This window comes from Bos indicus x Bos taurus, chromosome 9 (genome assembly GCF_003369695.1).
Source record: "Bos indicus x Bos taurus breed Angus x Brahman F1 hybrid chromosome 9, Bos_hybrid_MaternalHap_v2.0, whole genome shotgun sequence".
NCBI lineage: Eukaryota > Metazoa > Chordata > Mammalia > Artiodactyla > Bovidae > Bos > Bos indicus x Bos taurus.
The window spans coordinates 83,805,661-83,824,038 of NC_040084.1; the positions used below are offsets into that span (position 1 = coordinate 83,805,661).

The window sequence follows — 18,378 nt, forward strand, 5'->3', positions numbered from 1 at the left end:
GCAGATTGTGCCCTATTTATTGAGCTTCCCAGGTGGCACTAGTGGTAAAGAACCCAGCTGCCAATGCTGGAGATGTAAGAGACGTGGGTCAATCAATCCTCAAGTCAGAAAGGTCCCCCTAGAGTAGGAAATGTCAACTGACTCCAGTATTCTTGCCTGGAGAATTCAATGGACAGAGGAAACTGGCAGGCTAAAGTCCCAACAGTCAGACATGACTGAAGCAACTTAGCACACATGCCCTATTCATTATATATTTTTCTTTAAGGGAGCAAGTGGGGAAACTGGGGAGGTAGTCGGTTAGAGTGAAGAATTATTTACCCTCAACCAACACAAGGAATGCTGTAACTTCCAGTAGTAACCCCAGCATAAAGAGTTGAATGCAAAAAGTGGGGACTAATTTTGATGTCTAAGATCAGAAAAAGTTGTAAGGAGGAGTACGAATTTGTTCAGGATGACAAAACAGGGTATGATTTCAAACTCGGTAACAGGCAGAACATGACTAGAGGGTGGAGTGAGCCTGAGGTGGTGAGATTATACAGGACAGGAAAACAGATTACTCTCTGTTTGCTGGTTGTGAAGGGTGATGGCAGAAGGAGCTCGAGAAGAGTAAAGGCTCAGAGAGAAGTGAGCTGTTTGAAATGGAAGCATAAAGAGCCCTGAGGCCCTAGATGTTTCTGTTTGAGAAAGTAAGCTTTGCACCCTCTCTGCTTTCCCAACAAGGAATTAAAACATGTTTAACTCAGTAACTATCCCCAGTATCACTAGTGGGTGTTCCAAAGAATAAGCGTATTTTCTGTAGCTTATAGTCATTTGTTTGGCCAAATTATGAGATCACACACTGACAGAGAATCAGACTCAGGCTAATAAATATACACATTTAAAAAATATTAGTCTTAAACTGAAAAACAATTGAGACATTTAAATGTTAAGACATAAATCAGAAGGTTAGAACAAGTTCATTCCAAGTGATTACAGCTCTAATCTGGAATGAATGACCTGCCCAATGACCTTCCACGAGGCTTCATTTTTCAGAAATTATATTGCTTGTCATTTATATGAAAGATGCCCTTCTTTAAACCTAATCTTAATCATTCACTTTTTTTTTTCTGCTTCAGAAATGTACTGTTTAAGCTTAATCTTTAAAAAAAAAATTTTTAATGATCTCCTATAGTAGGATTTCTTCTTTGGGTTTGATATTATTCATTTGGATCAGCATTGTAGAAAACCTGCAAGGTGAGGGTGTTCCTGGGTCTTGCAACCATTCAGAGAGCACTTGCCTGCAGGTTGAGGACTTAGCGGCACTTTTTCCCGCCCACAGCTCACAATATTATTTTCTTTCCTCTTGATCTGCTCTGTGCTTCTCTATATTTTAGTTCATTTTTCCCCCACGGTGACTCAAATGAAATTCGGCAGTCTCTGCTCCATAGCTTCCTATTATTCCTTCCTTTCTGTTGCAGGATTTCCATCTCTTTTCTGAGAGTTCAGTAGGGGTAGTACCTCCCTCTGAAGAGCTGTAAGCCCTTCTATCGAGCACTTAGTTTAATTACCACCTATGTAATTTCATATTAAATTGTCTCTTTAACTCAGTAGACTGTGAGTCTCCTGAGAGCAGGAGCCGATCTTTTATTTTTATATCCTCTATAACTGGAACAATGCTGTCACACAGGAGGTTAGCAATGAACGCTTAGGAACATTTATGAATCCAGAGTGAAAGGGCTTTGGTTGAGTCGCCTCCCTTGTGACACGGACAAAGCATTTAGCCTTTTTTCAACTTGTTTGTTCACATTCTCTTGTAGTTATTTTGATTGAGATGAAGTTGTGTAAAGTGCTTTGTATATTGTAAAGCAGCGGTCCCCAACATTTTGTCACCGGGAACTGGTTTTACGGAAGACAAGTTTTCCAAGGACAGGGTGATGGGTGGGTCAGGATGACCCAAGTGTATTACATTTATCGTGCACTTTTATTTCTATTAATATTACATCAGCTCCAGCTCAGACCATCAGGCATTTGTCCGCAGAGGTTGGGGGCCCCTGATGTAAATAAGATATATAAACATGCATGCTACTGCATTAACTCTAGGTTTGATGTTGGGAAAAAAATACAAGGAGTAGTGCAAACCAGTGGTTCCCATAGCAGGGTGGTTTTGCCTTCACAGGGTCACTTGGGAATGTGTGGAGGGATATTTGGTTCTCACTTCTGGCTGAGGGAAGAGTACTGGCTACAGGTACCTAGTGATTAGGAATTGGGGATGCTGCTACACATCATGCAATGCACTGAAAAGCCCCCACGATAAAGAGTCCCCAGGCACAAACTGTTGAAAGGGCCAAGGCTGAGAAACCCTGGGTCAACTTCGGTAAAACACTTTTCTTAATATATCTGCTGCTAGACTATTGCCTGAGTTTTAGCTTTCTTAACGGCAACCCACTCCAGTATTCATGCCTGGAAAATCTCATGGACCAAGGAGCCTGGTGGGCTACAGTCCATGGGGTCACAAAGAGTCGGACACGACTGAGCGACTTCTGTGTGTGTGTATGCATAAATAAGACTCCTCATATTAAAGTGTTTATAACTACTCATAACTATCTTTTATAATATAAATGTGTTTGCTTACTCTTTGTTTAGTCTCCTAGAAACAGTAATCTATATATGGGAGGAACTTTTGGTTTTCTCTTTCTTTAAGCTCACAGTGGGCTTATACTTTCCTTATACATAGACAGGCCTTCCTGACTAGTTTTAACCAATGCTTTGTCAATAGAAGTTATGTGAGTCCCTTAGGGCCAAAGCACTAAACAGCTGTCACAAAACCACCCTGTTCTCTTCTGCTCTGGTCTGGTGATTACAGAAGCAGCCTGGATTCCAGAACCTCACATGGTAGACAGCTGCCTAGAAACTCACCCAGATCCACATCAGATTTTATATGAGCAAAAATAAACCTTTTCTAGGTTAAGCCACCACCATTTGAGGCTTATTTGTTAAAGAAATTTAACTCAGAGACACATGACTACCACACTAATGAAACTGAGAACAGTTTTGGTTGCATCGAGCACTTTATACTCAACTTGAACCATTACTGGAATAGAACTTGACCTCATTCAATATTTTAATGCATAATTGTTGGAAGAAAGAAAAAGAAAATCATTGTCCCACTGTCTTGCTTTTCAGAGTGAAAGTGAAAAGTGAAAGTGTTAGTCACTAGCCGTGTCTGACTCTTTGTGACCCCATGGACTGTAGCCCTCCAGGCTCCTCTGTCCATGAGATTTTCCAGGCAAGAATATTGGCGTGGGTAGCCATTGCCTTCTCCAGGGGATCTTCTCAACCCATGCATCAAACTCAGGTCTCCTGCATTGTAAGCAGATCAGATTCTTTAGCATCTGAGCCACCAGGGAAGCCCCAGTTATGTCCAGTTATGTCAAATACACTGGTTCTAGGTTCATGGTTTGCTTTCAGAGGTCAGAGTCTAGAAATTTGGACTAAGGTATGTTGTGATATGTAATCCTTCAACCACCAACACATATTTAAATAATGTGTAGCAAATCTTGAAAGTCCCTTGAAATTCTCACTAACTGCAGATCCTGGACAATCCACTGCTGAGACTTCAGGGTCTTTTGCTACAAGAAGACTCCTGGATTAATTAGTTATGAGTTCCAGGATGTATTTCTGTCCCTGTTGAGTTGGAAGGAATTCTCAAAGCTTGCTTTCTTACAGCCAAACAGTTTCAGTTGTTATGGGTGATAGAGGATTGTTTACTTGCCCTCTTTAAGCTACTAACTGATGAGGCCTGGCATCTGTAGTACTGAAGTGTGAGTAGCAGGGACTCTGGAATCAGATGTCTGGAACCTACCACCTCTTACCTGTATCATTTAGGGTTTATCCCCTCATCTGTAAAATATGGATAGTAAAAGTGCCCATATTATAGAGCTGGGCAGCTGAATAGTTATTATATGTGTGTGTACTCAGTCATGTCCAACTCTTTGGGACCCCATGGACTGTAGCCCGCCAGGCTCCTCTATCCATGGGATTTCCCAGGCAAGAAATACTGGAGTGGGTTGCCATTTCCTTCTCCAGAGGATCTCTCCAACCCAGGGATTGAACCTGGGTCTCTCGTGCCTCCTTCACTGGCAGGCAGATCCTTTACCCACCTGCACCACCTGGGAAGCTCCAGATAGGTGTGATATGGTTTACAATAATATTTGTCAAGAGCAAATGTTCAATTAAGGTGAACTTACATTATCTACAATGACTTTGAACTAGTATCCACAAATAGTCTCTTCAAAGTGCTTCATGCATTAACTAGACAAGCAATTGCTATTCTCAGGGGGGTTCTATGCTTTACCAACTGAACATTTCAAAATGTTTTCAAAAGATAAAGAGTTTAAAAACATGGCATAATCTGTGTTGAAATGTGCCTTTTCTGTTGTAAAATTTTCTATTAAACCATGAAGACAGGAGAAGGCAAGATTTATATATTCATATTTTCTCAAATGAATGGTTCAGAATATTTAACAAAATGCCAGAAAAGAGGCATTTGATAAATATTCTTTCTCCTATCATTTCCATTTCCTTTTAAAATCTCCAGGCAATTGAATAAAAATTGGAATGACTAGTTTAGACATGAAAATCATACTGAAAATAAAAAGCAGATAAATTGATTTAAAAGTGGCCTTTGGTGGATTCAAAGTAGATATTCAATTCAGTATAAGGATCAGTCATAAAGTTGATGATGGTGCTTTTCCTGGAAGACTGTGTCAACTAAATCAGTGAGGAAATAGTTAAAAGTTTATTCCTGCCCCCACACAACTGTAGGGGCTCCACAAGAGTCTGCAATGTAAAGTACCAGAAATCTTCTACAAACTGAGAAAAGATTATAATTGCATTTGGCTCTATGATCTCATGAATATTAGATTATCCTGCACAATATAGAAACAGAATGCAGTAAGGAGAATTGTCCAAACTAGCTAGAATTTCATTTATATTTTGCCAAGATATTCTACAATAACCATTGAAAATCATATGAAAGGAACATGGAATTAAAATTATAATTGTTACATAGCAGTATATAACCTATGGGAAAATAGTGAAAAATTTCATTGATACACCTAAAATATTTGTTACATTTACAATTACTTAAAATTATGCTAATAATAAGGGCAATTTGTGCTTTTGTTCTAATCATATTATATTACTGTAGACATTTAAGAAAAATGAGAGACTGAGAATTTAAATGGAAGTGCAAACAGAAAAATTGCTTACACACGCACAGCAAAGAAACTGACAAGAAAGGAACACAGTGCCAGCTATTTAATACCTTCTTAAAGTAAAATCTATTTTTAGCAAATTTTATACATTTATCAAATGTACTGCATGTTTATGAATATTATCTTTATATCACGTTGTGCAGAAAGCAGGGCATATATTTTTAACTACACTTAAACCTGAGAGAATATAGACTGAGATGTTGTGATCTTTGAGACCACTTAAGAAGTGACACAACTAGAAATTTCTCTAAATCCTATGTCTTTATTTCTTAAAAGATCACAAATTTAGTCAATGGATAAATCTAAAATGTGAACTCAAGTCTATGAATAGGGTCTAGTCGTCATTCAATATTGACTCATGAAAAAAATTTTATTGCATTATAGTTGATTTATAATGTTGTGTTAGTTTGTGGTATACAGCAATATTCAGTGACACATGCATGTATTCTTTTTCATATGCTTTTCCATTATGTTTATTACAGGATAGTGAATATATTTCGCTGTGCTATACACTAGGACCTTGTTGTTTATCTATTTTATATACTGTAGTTTGTATCTGCTAATCTCAGACTTCTAATTTATACTTCCCCCACCCCCTTTCCCTTTTGGTAACTATAAGGTTTTTTTTTTGTTTTTTTTTTTTTACTATGTCAATGAATTTGTTTCACTTGTATCGTATCTTAGATTCCACCTAGAAGTGATATGGCATTTGTCTTTCTCTTTCTGACTTACTTCATTTAGTAATAATAACCTCTAGGTGCATCCACATTGCTGCAAATGTCATTCCTTTTTTTCTTTTTTTATAGCTGAGCATATATACAGCAGCATATTTTCTACTGTATGTGTATATATATATATGTAAAGGCTCCCAGGTGATGCAGTGGTAAAGACTCCACCTGAAAATGCAGGAGATGCAAGAGACATGAGTTCCGTCCCTGGGCTGAGACAATCCCCTGGAGGAGGAAACGGCAACCCACTCCAGTATTCTTGCCTAAAAAATCCCATGAACAGAGGAACCTGGCAAGCTACAGTCCATGGGTTGCAAAGACAAAACTGAGCATACACACATGTGATATATATTCATCTGTTGATGGACATTTTGGTTGCTTTTATGTGTTGGCTGTTATAAATAGTGCTGCTATGAGCATCGGGGTGCATGTGTTTTTTTCCAGGCACACATTCTTTTTGTCTCTTTTTTTCCAGGTCACACATTCTTGATGTTGGTCCAAGTCCAACATCAATGGAGTGGGAAAATATCCTCCACTTTCCAGGGGGGAAGGAAGACATATTTTCTGAAAATAAAATCGAATTTTTCACACTTATACTATATTTCATTTTTCAGGGGGCTCTTTCTGGGTGATTTTCTATTGCTATTTTTTGCAATCATATTTTTTATTTCCAAGAAATTCTTCTTTGCTTTTTGCTCCATTTTATAACAGAATTTTTTTTTTTTAAATAAAAAGATCTGCCAAGTCCAGCCGACTCCAGTCAAATCTTATGGAGCCCCAGCCAATTACAGCCTAGTGAGCAAGAAAATGAATACTTGTTTTTGTATAACACTGAGCTCTAAAGAAGTTTGTTATGCAGCATTATTGTCACAATAATAACTAATACACGATGAAAATACAAAATTCAAAAGAAACAAAAAAGACTCAGTCTAAGACTTTAAGTAGCCAAATACTAAAAGTCTCACAATGAGAAAACAAAGAAAATAAAGGCAGAGAATTTAGAAAAGAAATAATAACAAGAAAAATTTCCAGAACTGACTGACACAAATTTCCATCTCGAAAGAGCTCAATGATTACAAAAATATTCACACCGGCGCAGATATGGAATTTCAGAAAATCAAGAATAAAGAGGAGGCTAAAACTTTCCATACAAAATAAACAGTTTACATTAGAAAAAAGGTTGAGCAGAAGGGCATTGGATTTGATAAAGCAATGCTGAAAGCAAGAATTCAATGAACAAATGCCTTTGAAATTAAAATGGAGAGGGTAAAAATTCTAATCTAGAATCATAACTATACAACCATTAAATCAAATATCAGAGTAGAATAATAACATTTTCAGGCATGTAAGGACTTAAATATTTACTTTCAAAGGACCTTCTCTCAGAAGTTACTAAAAAACATGCTCCAGTTAAGATGAGGTAGACTTGGGGTCCAAGATGTCAGAGCTCCAACATATAAAAGAAATGAAGGAAGTTTCCAGAATAACAGCAAAGGAAAATTCCAGAACAATAGTTGTGCAGCCAGTCTAAAAGCTTTCAGTCCAAATTAGGGAAAGGATGAATATCCAGCATGAATATCTTCATGGAAAATCATGGAGCTAATAGTTTACCTGATATACTATTTTATGAGAGATTTTACAGGTCTTTTTGAGAGTTTAGGGGAGATGTCAGAATAAAGACAGAACATAGAGAAGAAACAATAAATTATTACTCATAAGGAAAAAAAAACAAGATCGTTTTGAAAGGACTGTATCAGAACTATGTGTTCTAAGTCACTTTAGTCGTGTTGAACTCTTTGCAACCTTATGGACTGTAGGTTCCTCTGTCCATGGGATTCTCCAGGCAAGGTACTGGAGTGGGTTGCCATTTACTCCCCCAGAGGATATTATTCCCCACCCAGGGACTGAACCCACATCTCTTAGGTCCCTTGCACTGGGAGATGGGTTCTTTACCACTAGTGCCACCTGGGAAGCCCATTGGAAATATACTATATTCCATTAAGCATATTTACACACATAATATTTTTACTTCACATTTGAATTATGCATGCCACATGACTTTAGTTTGATTTCTTCAGAAGTTCACTCAAAAATAGTTTCAAGTGTAAGTAGTTTATTTGGAAAGTAAAGGAGACATTGGAATGGGAACAGGAGGTGAGAGGAAAGAAAAGCTCACCAAACAAGGGAAACCAAAAGTAACTGCAAACCGCCTTCTGTATCCCAGAAGGCTTCATATCATCAAAATAACTTTGAAATCAACTGTTTTTACCAATATTTTATAGATTTCTCTGTGTATGCAGGTAGGACTCATTTACTTTATCTCCAGTGAGTTACCCCACTATTTAAACACATCAATCATAGCACATTTTTTCCTTTTTTTTTTTTTTTTTTGTTTTGTTTCTACTTTTTTCCCTCTTACAGTCAAAGATGATGCATTGTACATGATCTTGTGAGCATTTGTAAATAGTTGAGTTTTGTTTTTGGCTTTGGTTTTTGTTTTTAGCATAGACATGGGATTACTAGGTGTGATGGTTTACGTTATGAGTCAACTTGCGGAGGCTACAGTACCCAGATACTGGTCACACATATCTGGATGTTGTTTTGAAGATATTTTTTAGATGAATTTAACAGTTAAATCAGTAAATTTCAAGTAAAGCAGATCACCCTCCATAATGTAGTTGAACTTCATCTAAATAGTTAAAAGCCTTAAGACTGACCTCCCCTGAGAAAGAGGGAATTCTACCAGCAGGCTGCCTCAGGTTTAAGCTGCAGCATCGTCTTTCCAGGTCTCTATCCAACCAGCCTGTCCCACACATTTTGGACTTGCCAACCTCTATAATCATAATATAAGGCAATTTCTTAAAATTAAGGAATCTCTCTCCCTCTTTTTGGAGAAGGCAATGGCACCCCACTCCAGTACTCTTGCCTGGAAAATCCCATGGACAGAGGAGCCTGATGGGCTGCAGTCCATGGGGTCGCAAAGAGTCGGACACGACTGAGCAACTTCACTTTCACTTTTCACTTTCCTGCATTGGAGAAGGAAATGGCAATCCACTCCAGAGTTCTTGCCTGGAGAATCCCAGGGACGGGGGAGCCTGGTGGGCTGCCGTCTATGGGGTCGCACAGAGTCGGACACGACTGAAGCGACTTAGCAGCAGCAGCAGCAGCAGCACCCTCTTTTTATATTTTTAGTGTATGTGAGCTCTAATTGCTCCACATCTTTCCCAGTGATTGGTGTTTGTCAGCACTTTTTAATTTTAGTCAATCTAGAAGGTGTGAAAAGATTTCACATTGGTTTATGGTTTAAATTATCATTTCCCTGATGACTAATGAGGCTAGTCGTATTTGCATATGTTTGTGGGCTATTTGAATCCTCTTTTGTGAAATATCTTTTTTTTTAGTCTTTTTCTCTCATTCTTCTATTTTGTCATATGTATTTTCTTAACAATTTTTATTAATTATATGCTTCAAAACTGAGCTTTTTTAAAATTGCATAGCATATATATTTCCCTATTCTGTTAACCTTCAGTCTCCTAAAGGGAAATTTTTTAAGTTTTATGTAGTCCAACTTAGCCTATTGTCCTTTGCCATGATGGTTTTTGTGAATGCTTTAAAAATCCTAACTTATTCTGAAATCATAAAGATATTTTTCTATGTCATGTTCTATAACAGTGCTGTCTGAAATAGAACTACCATATGGGATACAGGATATCACACACAGATACCTGCATTCCCATATTCACTGCAGCATTATTCACAAGAGCCAAGACTGGAAACAGCCTAAGTGTCCATCAATGGATGAATGGACAAAGATGTGGTATACATACAGCAAACGATTCAGACCCGAGGAAGAAGGAAATCCTGTAATTTGTGATAACATGGATAAACCTTGTGGGCATTATGCTAAGGGAAATAAGTCAGACAGAGAAAGACTGCATGGTGTTACTTACATGTGGAATCTAGAAAGGCCAGACTCATAAAAACTGAATATGATGGTGATTACTGGGGCTGAGGGTGGGGGAAATGGGGAGATGTCAATTGAAGGGTACAAACTCCCAGCTAAGGTGGATAAGTTCTGGGGATCTAATATACAACGTGATGGCTGTAATTAGCAATACTGTAATTATTATTATATTTTTGAAAGTTGCTAAGAGTAAGTCAGATGTTCTCACCACAAAAAAGAAGTGGTAATTATAGGATGTGATGGAAATGTTAGTTAAGGCAATGGTGGTGATTATCATGCAGTGTATGTAAGCGTAATCAAATCAGCACAGTGTGTACCTTAAACTTACACAATGTCAATTTTATCTCAATAAAGCTGGGAAAAAATGAAAGGAATTTCAGCAATGATATAGAAGTTCTTTAGTTGTTTTAACCAATATGGTCACCACTAGACCACATATGGCTACTGAGAACTTAAAATACAGCTGTTGACCAAGGAAATACTTAAAAATTTTTAATTTAATTTAAATTTCTGCTTACGACAAGTGGCTGCCATATTGGATAGAAATTATTCAGTTGTGTTCTCAGACTATAATAGGATTAAACTAGAAATCAGTAACAGAATAGTTGGGAAATCCCAAAATATTTCTGAATTAATATACTTTAAGTAATCTATGGGTCAAAACAAGTCACTCAGTTGTGTCTGACTCTTTGAGACCCCATGGACTGTAGCAAGAATACTGGAGTGGGTTACCATGCCCTCCTCCAGGGGATCTTCCTGACCCAGGGATCAAACTCACGTCTTTTATGTCTCCTGCACTGGCAGGTGGATTCTTTACCATTAACACCCATTAAAGGGAAGCCCATTCTATAAGTCCAGAATTATGGTATTATAAATTCCTGATATTATTATAAATAACTAAATAGATGAATAAATGGGAGAAAAGACAAATCTACATGCAGAAGAATTCAAAATAGTTTATGTAGTGATTCTGCCCTCACATTTCAAACCCCTTTTGTTCAAAGGTCAACTGTACTTAGCCAGTTCAGTTCAGTTCAGTTGCTCAGTCATGTCTGACTTTTTGTGACCCCATGGACCACAGCACGCCAGGCCTCCCTGTTCATCACCAACTCCTGGAGTTTACTCAAACTCACGTCCATTGAGTCAGTGATGCCATCCAACCATCTCATCCTCTGTCATCCCTTTTTCCTCCTGCCTTCAATCTTTCCCAGCATCAGAGTCTTTTCAAATGAGTCAGCTCTTTGCATCAGGTGGCCAAAGTATTGGAGTTTCAGCTTCAACATTAGTCCTTCCAATGAACACCCAGGACTGAGCTCCTTTAGGATAGACTGGTTGGATCTCCTTGCTGTCCAAGGGACTCTCAAGAGTCTTCTTCAACACCACAGTTCAAAAACATCAATTCTTCAGTGCTCAGCTTTCTTTATAGAAGTACTTAGCTAGTACTTCTCAAAATTGTTAAGGCCATCAGAAATGTGAAAAGTCTGAGAAACTATCAGAACCAAAAAGAACCTAAGGAGACATGTTCAATACACATAGTGTGGTATCCAGAATGAGATTCTGTAACAGAAAAAGGGCATTAAGTCAAAACAGAGGACATCTGAATAAAGTATAGACTTTGGTTAATTGTATCAATATCAGTTCATTAGTTGTAACAAACGTACAATATTAACGTAAGATATTAACAACAGGGGAAAGCAGGTATGAGGTACATAAGAACTCGCTGTACTATTTTTGAATTTTTCTGTGACTCTAATGCTATTCTAAAATAAAAAGTTTATTAGAAAACTTAATAGAGATATGTTGAAAACCTCCTCTCAAAAACTGGGTTTTCCTACGCCTCCATTTTTATTCAAAATTTTATTGGCAGCCCTAGTCAGTGAAATAAAATATGAAAAACAATACGTATGATTGAAAAGTAATAAAAAATATGTTTCTATACATAGAAAATGCAATTCTATAAAATTTTAGAATTATCAGGGTCTTTGAACCTAAATTCATTCTACACAAATCAACTTTATTTTTATAAGCCAGCTACACACAAGTTATGACCAACCTAGATAGCATATTGAAAAGCAGAGACATTATTTTGCCAACAAAGGTCCATCTAGTCAAGGCTATGGTTTTTCCAGTGGTCATGTATGGATGTGAGAGTTGGACTGTGAAGAAAGCTGAGCGCCGAAGAATTGATGCTTTTGAACTGTGGTGTTGGAGAAGACTCTTGAGAGTCCCCTGGACTGCAAGGAGATCCAAGCAGTCCATTCCGAAGCAGATCGGCCTTGGGATTTCTTTGGAGGGAATGATGCTGAAGCTGAAACTCCAGTACTTTGGCCACCTCGTGAGAAGAGTTGACTCATTGGAAAAGACTCTGATGCTGGGAGAGATTGGGGGCAGGAGGAGAAGGGGATGACAGAGGATGAGATGGCTGGATGGCATCACTGACTCAATGGATGTGAGTCTGAGTGAACTCCGGGAGTTGGTGATGGACAGGGAGGCCTGGCGTGCTGCGATTCGTGGGGTCGCAAAGAGTCGGACACGACTGAGTGACTGAACTGAACTGAACACACAATTCAAGACCTCTTCATATGACTGAAAGATATTAAGACCTACATAAATGATAGATATACCATGTAAATATTTTTGAAGACTTAGTTTTTAGTTCTCCTCACATTGATTTAGGGACTCAATATAATTCCAATGCAAGTCCCAGCAGGCATGTTTGTGAACAATGAGATGCTGATTCTAAGCTGTATATGGAAATGCAAAGGAACAAGCAGGGCTATAACAAAAAACCTGAAGAAGAATCACAGTATAACTAAGGCAGGTGAGGGCTTCCATGGTGGCTCAGCAGTAAAGAATTCACCTGCAATGCAGGAGACCTGGCTTCGATCCCTGGGTCTGGAAGATCCCCTGGAGAAGCAAACAGCAACCCACTCCATTATTCTTGCCTGGAGGATTCCATGGACAGAGGAGCCTGGTGGGCTGTAGTCCATGGGGTCCCAGAAGAGGTGGACATGATTTAGTGACTAAGCAACAACGACTAAGGCAAGTAATTGGTGTAAGCACAGGCGTAGACTGATGGAAGAGACGAGAGTGCAGAAACAAGCCCAGTGTTACATGACCATTGGAATTAAGACTAGGGCGGCACTGCGGAGGAATGAGAAAAGGATGGTCTTTTCAATAAACAGCCCTGGGTCCACTGGTTATCCCCATGGTAGACAAATGCAACTTGGCATTACTTTCATATTTCCTTTAGAGTAGGCCAGCTAATTAGTGTAGTTTTTGTTGTTCATTCAATGATTACTTGCTAAATGGCATTTTCCTATTTTATTCATAAAATGTATAACTATCTGAATTATTTTACTTATTTGCTTTTTAATTATCTGTCTTGTTTCCAGTATTGCATAAAGTCCTTGAGAAAAAGAATTTTCTCTGTTCTGCTCAAACCAGTGTACTTGGAATATCTAGAACATTGCTTGGCACCATCAGAAGCTTTTTAATAAATAAGTGAATTCATTAACCTGCCAAGGAAATTTGGAATGAAGATAGCAGGTAATACCTTGATCTGGCCCTTGAATGTTGAGACAGAGTTTACTTGGGAGAGCCTGCGTGCTAAGTTGCTTGAGGCATGTCTGACTCTTCACAACCCTATGGACTGTAACTCACCAGGCTCCTTTGTCTATGGAGATTCTCCAGGCAAGAATACTGGAGTGGGCTGCCATGCCCTCGTCCAGGGGATCTTCCGGACATAGGGATTAAACCTACATCTCATGTCTCCTGCATTGGCAGGCAGGTTCTTTACCACTAGCGCCACTTGGATAAACCTTTGGAAGAGCCTGGGGTGGGGTAAAGGTTTGGAATGTATTCCAGATGGGGAGTGTAGTACATACCAAATGTGAGTAAATGTGAGAGGGTATTACAGGGTGACTTTCTAAAGAGGCCATCCCTCTAGGCAGTAAATGGAAATGTTTGTTTAAAACAGAGTTTTATTTATTCAGTCACAAGACTCAGAACCTCTTTGGAGATGGGCCGTGTGTAATCTGTTTTAACAAACCCTGTTCACTTAAGATTGAGAACCACCAGATCAAGCCATTATTCTTCCTTTAGCTGGGACCACTTCAAATTTTAAATCATTTACATGGGCTTTTTTTTTTTTTTTTTAGCACCACAATTCTATTTTTAATGCCAGTGGAAACATAGGAAGGTGAAAGAAAAAAGAAACTCATAAAAATCTATGGCAATCTGTAAGTATGAAACAATATACTGTTCTAAGGCAATAAGGGAGAATTTCTCTTTCCTCAAGCTGAAAGGGCTTTGAAAATTGAAATTTTGAAAGGGCTCTCAGTTGAGTGAACATAAAAGCCGCAAGCCAGCTGGCCATAAAACATCTTGAGAGACATAGCCATGATTTTTCAGTAGCTATTCTATTAAAGATTTTATTCCACCTTGACTTAGAAGTCAATTTTAAACCGCCTCCACTTCCGGAAAACATTTTTCAGTGATTGTCAGAGGATAGGCCGAGTGGCAGGCAGGCTTTAGTTTACTTAAGGAAACTACCAGAAGATTTCAGCCCCAGGTGTTTCTAAATATTATGGGGTGGGGGGAAGGACAACCCTCGACTTTACAAACACAGCAGGCAAGGTAAGGCCTTCTATCTTTCTTCTTTTAAATAAAAACCCTCAATACTGTTTTTCAATCAATTCCTAGCATCTATCTCAGTCTTTACCACGGAAACACTTAAAATTAAGACATTCATGGTTTGTTGGGGAATTAAAATAAGATCGTTTTCGTGGCCATGTGTCTTTTCCCTCAGAGTCATCGAAACAAAAGCGTTTTCAGTCCTTTGTCAAGTTCAGAGTCATCCGTCCACTCTTTTTCACTTCTGAAGTGGACCACTGGCGATTAATCAAAGGCAAGGATCTCCACGTGCTAAACTCCCTCGGGGCAGAGCCAGGGAAGGAGATCGACTCCCAGACCCGCGCCTTCCAGGCTGGGGTCCCTCCTGGACGACCCCCTTCTCGCCCCTCCGCAAGTTCTAAGGGCTTTCACCCCCTGGCTGGGTGGTCTGACCTTGACTCGCCTGGTCCCCCTCGCCGTCGGCGCTCAGCTACCCTCCGCGGCCACCAGGGGGCGGCCGAGCTCGGCGCCGCCGCGAGGAGGGGGGACTGCGGGGAAAGGAAGTGCCGCGAGTTCTGGCCCGGCCCGCGCGAAGCGCAGGCGGCGGCGAGCTGCGGCCTCTCGCCGGGGCCTCCCCCGCCAGGCCAGCCCCCGCCGTGGCCTTTCCCCGCCCCGCGCGGGCTGCCAGCGGCGGCGTGTTCCGGGTCCTGTGACCCGTCAGGCGGTGCGGCAGCGCGGCGGGAAGGGCGGCCGGTCTCGGAGAAGTTTCGACGGCCGGCGGGGCTCCCGGGGCGCCGCAAGGAGGGCGCGGCCGGGCGGGGCCCCGGAGCTCGCCGAGAGCGGCCGGCCGGCGGTGCGGGGTCGGGGGCGCTCATGGCGGGCGGCGGAGCTGGGGACCCGGGCCGGGGGGCGGCCGCCGCCGCGGCGCCGCCGGAGACCAGTGAGCACCTCTTCAAGGTGCTGGTCATCGGCGAACTCGGCGTGGGCAAGACCAGCATCATCAAGCGCTACGTCCACCAGCTCTTCTCCCAGCACTACCGGGCCACCATCGGGGTGGACTTCGCCCTCAAGGTCCTCAACTGGGACAGCAGGACGCTGGTGCGCCTGCAGCTATGGGACATCGCGGGTAAGAGGATGGCGGGAGCCGGGGACGTGCGGTGACCCCGAGGCGGGCGGACGGCGGCCTCCGGGCAGGGGGCGCCCGCGGGGTTTCCCCGCCGTCGGAAGCCTGGCGGGGGCGAGGGCGGCGCTCGGCTGCCCTCGGTCTCCTTGCTTCTTTCTCTGTCCTCTGCCAGAACTTGCCTGCCCGAGTAAGTTTGAAAGTAAGGGACTAAACCACCTGGAAAGATGGAAGGGGATGCTGGACTCCAGGGGGAATCAGCACAGTGGAACAGGCTTTGGTAGTCGAAGAATTTAAAAGCAGAACAAGATAAATAAATGCGTAGAGAAAATAACCCTGGTTAGACGCCTCAGCTCGGGCTTTGAAAAGCTCTGGTGTTTTTAAGAGATAGGAGGCCCTCTTCTTTGGAGCTCTCACCTGACCAGAGGTGAGAAGGCCACGGAGGCTTTTCCCGAGTTTTAATTCTGAATCTTGACGAGGAAGAGGGAGGGGAAGGGGCTGGCTCCTCTCATTCGCTTTAACATATTACAGATAAGAACAGAGGTTCAGAGTGGTTGAACGACTTACCCAAAGTTACACTCCTAGTTAGGGACACCCCCGAGACTAGAAACCAGGGTTTCTTTTCAGAAGGGTTTTCATCATCCACCTTGAGTCTGAGACCCTTCCTTGGGAGTGAAACCCCATTCTTTGTAGCCATCCTCGCATTCCTAGGGCAGGCCACTCAGGCAAAGATTTGGGAAAACTTCTCTTGAAACCTTATGCTCCTCTTCTCCCCCTGAACCAACACCTAGCCCCACTCCTGCTTCTCCACACCCAATATATAATATTATTTCCTGGCATTTGCTTTCCATTGTCATTTTGGAGCAGTTTGAGGAGGGTACAGATTCTCCTTACTCTACTGTATGAAAACTTGAACTCTGGCTGGTGTGGTGGGTTGGATGTGTGCATTTAATAAGCCATTAACTTTGGGAAAGTTGAAATATGAAAGTGGTACCAGGAATTACCTTGTTCAGTCATTGTGAGTGTTAAGCTCAGTCTGCCTTCAAGATGGGGGCATGTTCAGGGTTAAAGAGACCATCCTTCATCCTCCACTTGTATGACTGAAGCCTGTAAAAGGTGTGGTCACCCAACTGGTGAAGAGTCAAGGACCCAGGTCTGTCTGCTGGGTACTGCTCTTTTCATCAACGGCTTATTACATATGAGATGATATTGAAGAAATATCACATATATACTTATTTATTTAAGACTAGGCTTCTCTACCTCTGATAGGAAAATAAAGTGATGTATGTCACCTCTAAGAAAGGGGGAATAGTCAGCCTTTGGGCTCAGCTTGTTTTTTTTTTTGGTTACAGAAAACCAAATGTTCGTTTGAAAAGTTTTGAAAAGTCATCTTTTGAAGCCAGAGGCTTCCTTTCGAAACACTTCCTGCTTTTTCACAGAGCACTTATGATAAGAGTATTTCTCCTTGACAAAGTCATGGATTCTAAAGGTTGCCTTACCATGTGATAATCATTCTACCAAAATCTTCAGTGTAGCCGTGAATTTCCATGAAGATGATTTTAAATCTCTGCCTAGGAGAATAGTTGAGTTTGCTTTATTCTTCATGTAAAATAGTGTGGTGTTTAGCAATTAAATTGTGATTGGGTCCTTCTGCGGGTAAATAAAAGATTTTTTTTATGGCACAGTTGTGTTTTTTTAAGCTTCAAGGAAAAATGTTTATATTTGGAGACTTGGGAAAGCAGAAGCATGAGTTAGAGTTTTCTTCCTCTTTTTCATCCTGCTTAACCAGACCTATTTTACTAGGAGGGGAACGTATTCAGTCTCTACCAGACTCTGGTACATATCGGCCTAGGTGGAATTTTCTTGCAGTTTTGCTTAAATCCAAAGCTTGACCCTTTCCAGGAAGGAGAGCAAACCTTTCAGAATCTCCAAAAGGGATTCTATCCAGCAAGTACACACCAGCAATGAACAAGATTAGAGGTAAACTTATGAGATGATTGGAAATTATAAGGTTCATCTTTTAAATAAGGTTTTCAGTATATAAGGAAACTAAGAGCAAAAAATAATGTGGCTTTAACTTAAGGTTTAGGGAGCTCTATCATTAACTCTGTCATTAACAAACCAAAGTTTGGTTTGAATATTTGAGCTACTAGTGAATCCTGGCTCATACCATTTGAATTAAGTAGTCATGATGTAATGGAGGCAAAGTGAAGGTCACTCCAAATAGTTCCCCATGGCTAAACATATTTGCTTTGTGTAGCAACAAAGTTGAATCATATTTAATTCTCAAAGGGGGGAGGTATTCCTTGATTGCAAAATAGTAGGTGGAGCTGGCCACTCGACATGACTAACTTAAGGTGTGCTGTTTTACTGGTTAGACTTTTGTTGCTGCTCTAGAAGTGGGAAAGGTGTAAATAAATTGTGTCAGGTCTCTGTACTTGAAAGCTCCAGCAAGCATAACAGGCGGGAATTACCCAAATGTTTTCTGTAAATGTAGCCAAGCATTTTAAGCTAAACTCTTCAAATTGAGAACCATAGTGACTCATGGATACAGGCCTTATAAATCCTTATTAAATCAAATGAATGCAGCTTTAAAGTACAGATGCAATTTTACACAATTTTGTGTTAGGCAATTCCTTTCTTTTACTTCATATCTGCTTTGAGACTGCTGCTCAACACATTACTGAAATATACTGA

General features: G+C 40.7%; 1 protein-coding gene across 1 annotated transcript in view; it reads left to right on the forward strand.

Annotated features, from left to right (window-relative positions):
* The first annotated feature begins 15,253 nt into the window (after positions 1–15,253).
* RAB32 (RAB32, member RAS oncogene family) overlaps positions 15,254–18,378 on the forward strand; it is a 31,173-nt gene continuing 28,048 nt past the window's right edge. The window contains exon 1 of the mRNA XM_027551776.1: positions 15,254–15,687. Coding sequence (XP_027407577.1) covers positions 15,435–15,687 — 253 coding nt within the window. The 5' untranslated portion in view covers positions 15,254–15,434. The remainder of the gene's footprint in view (positions 15,688–18,378) is intronic.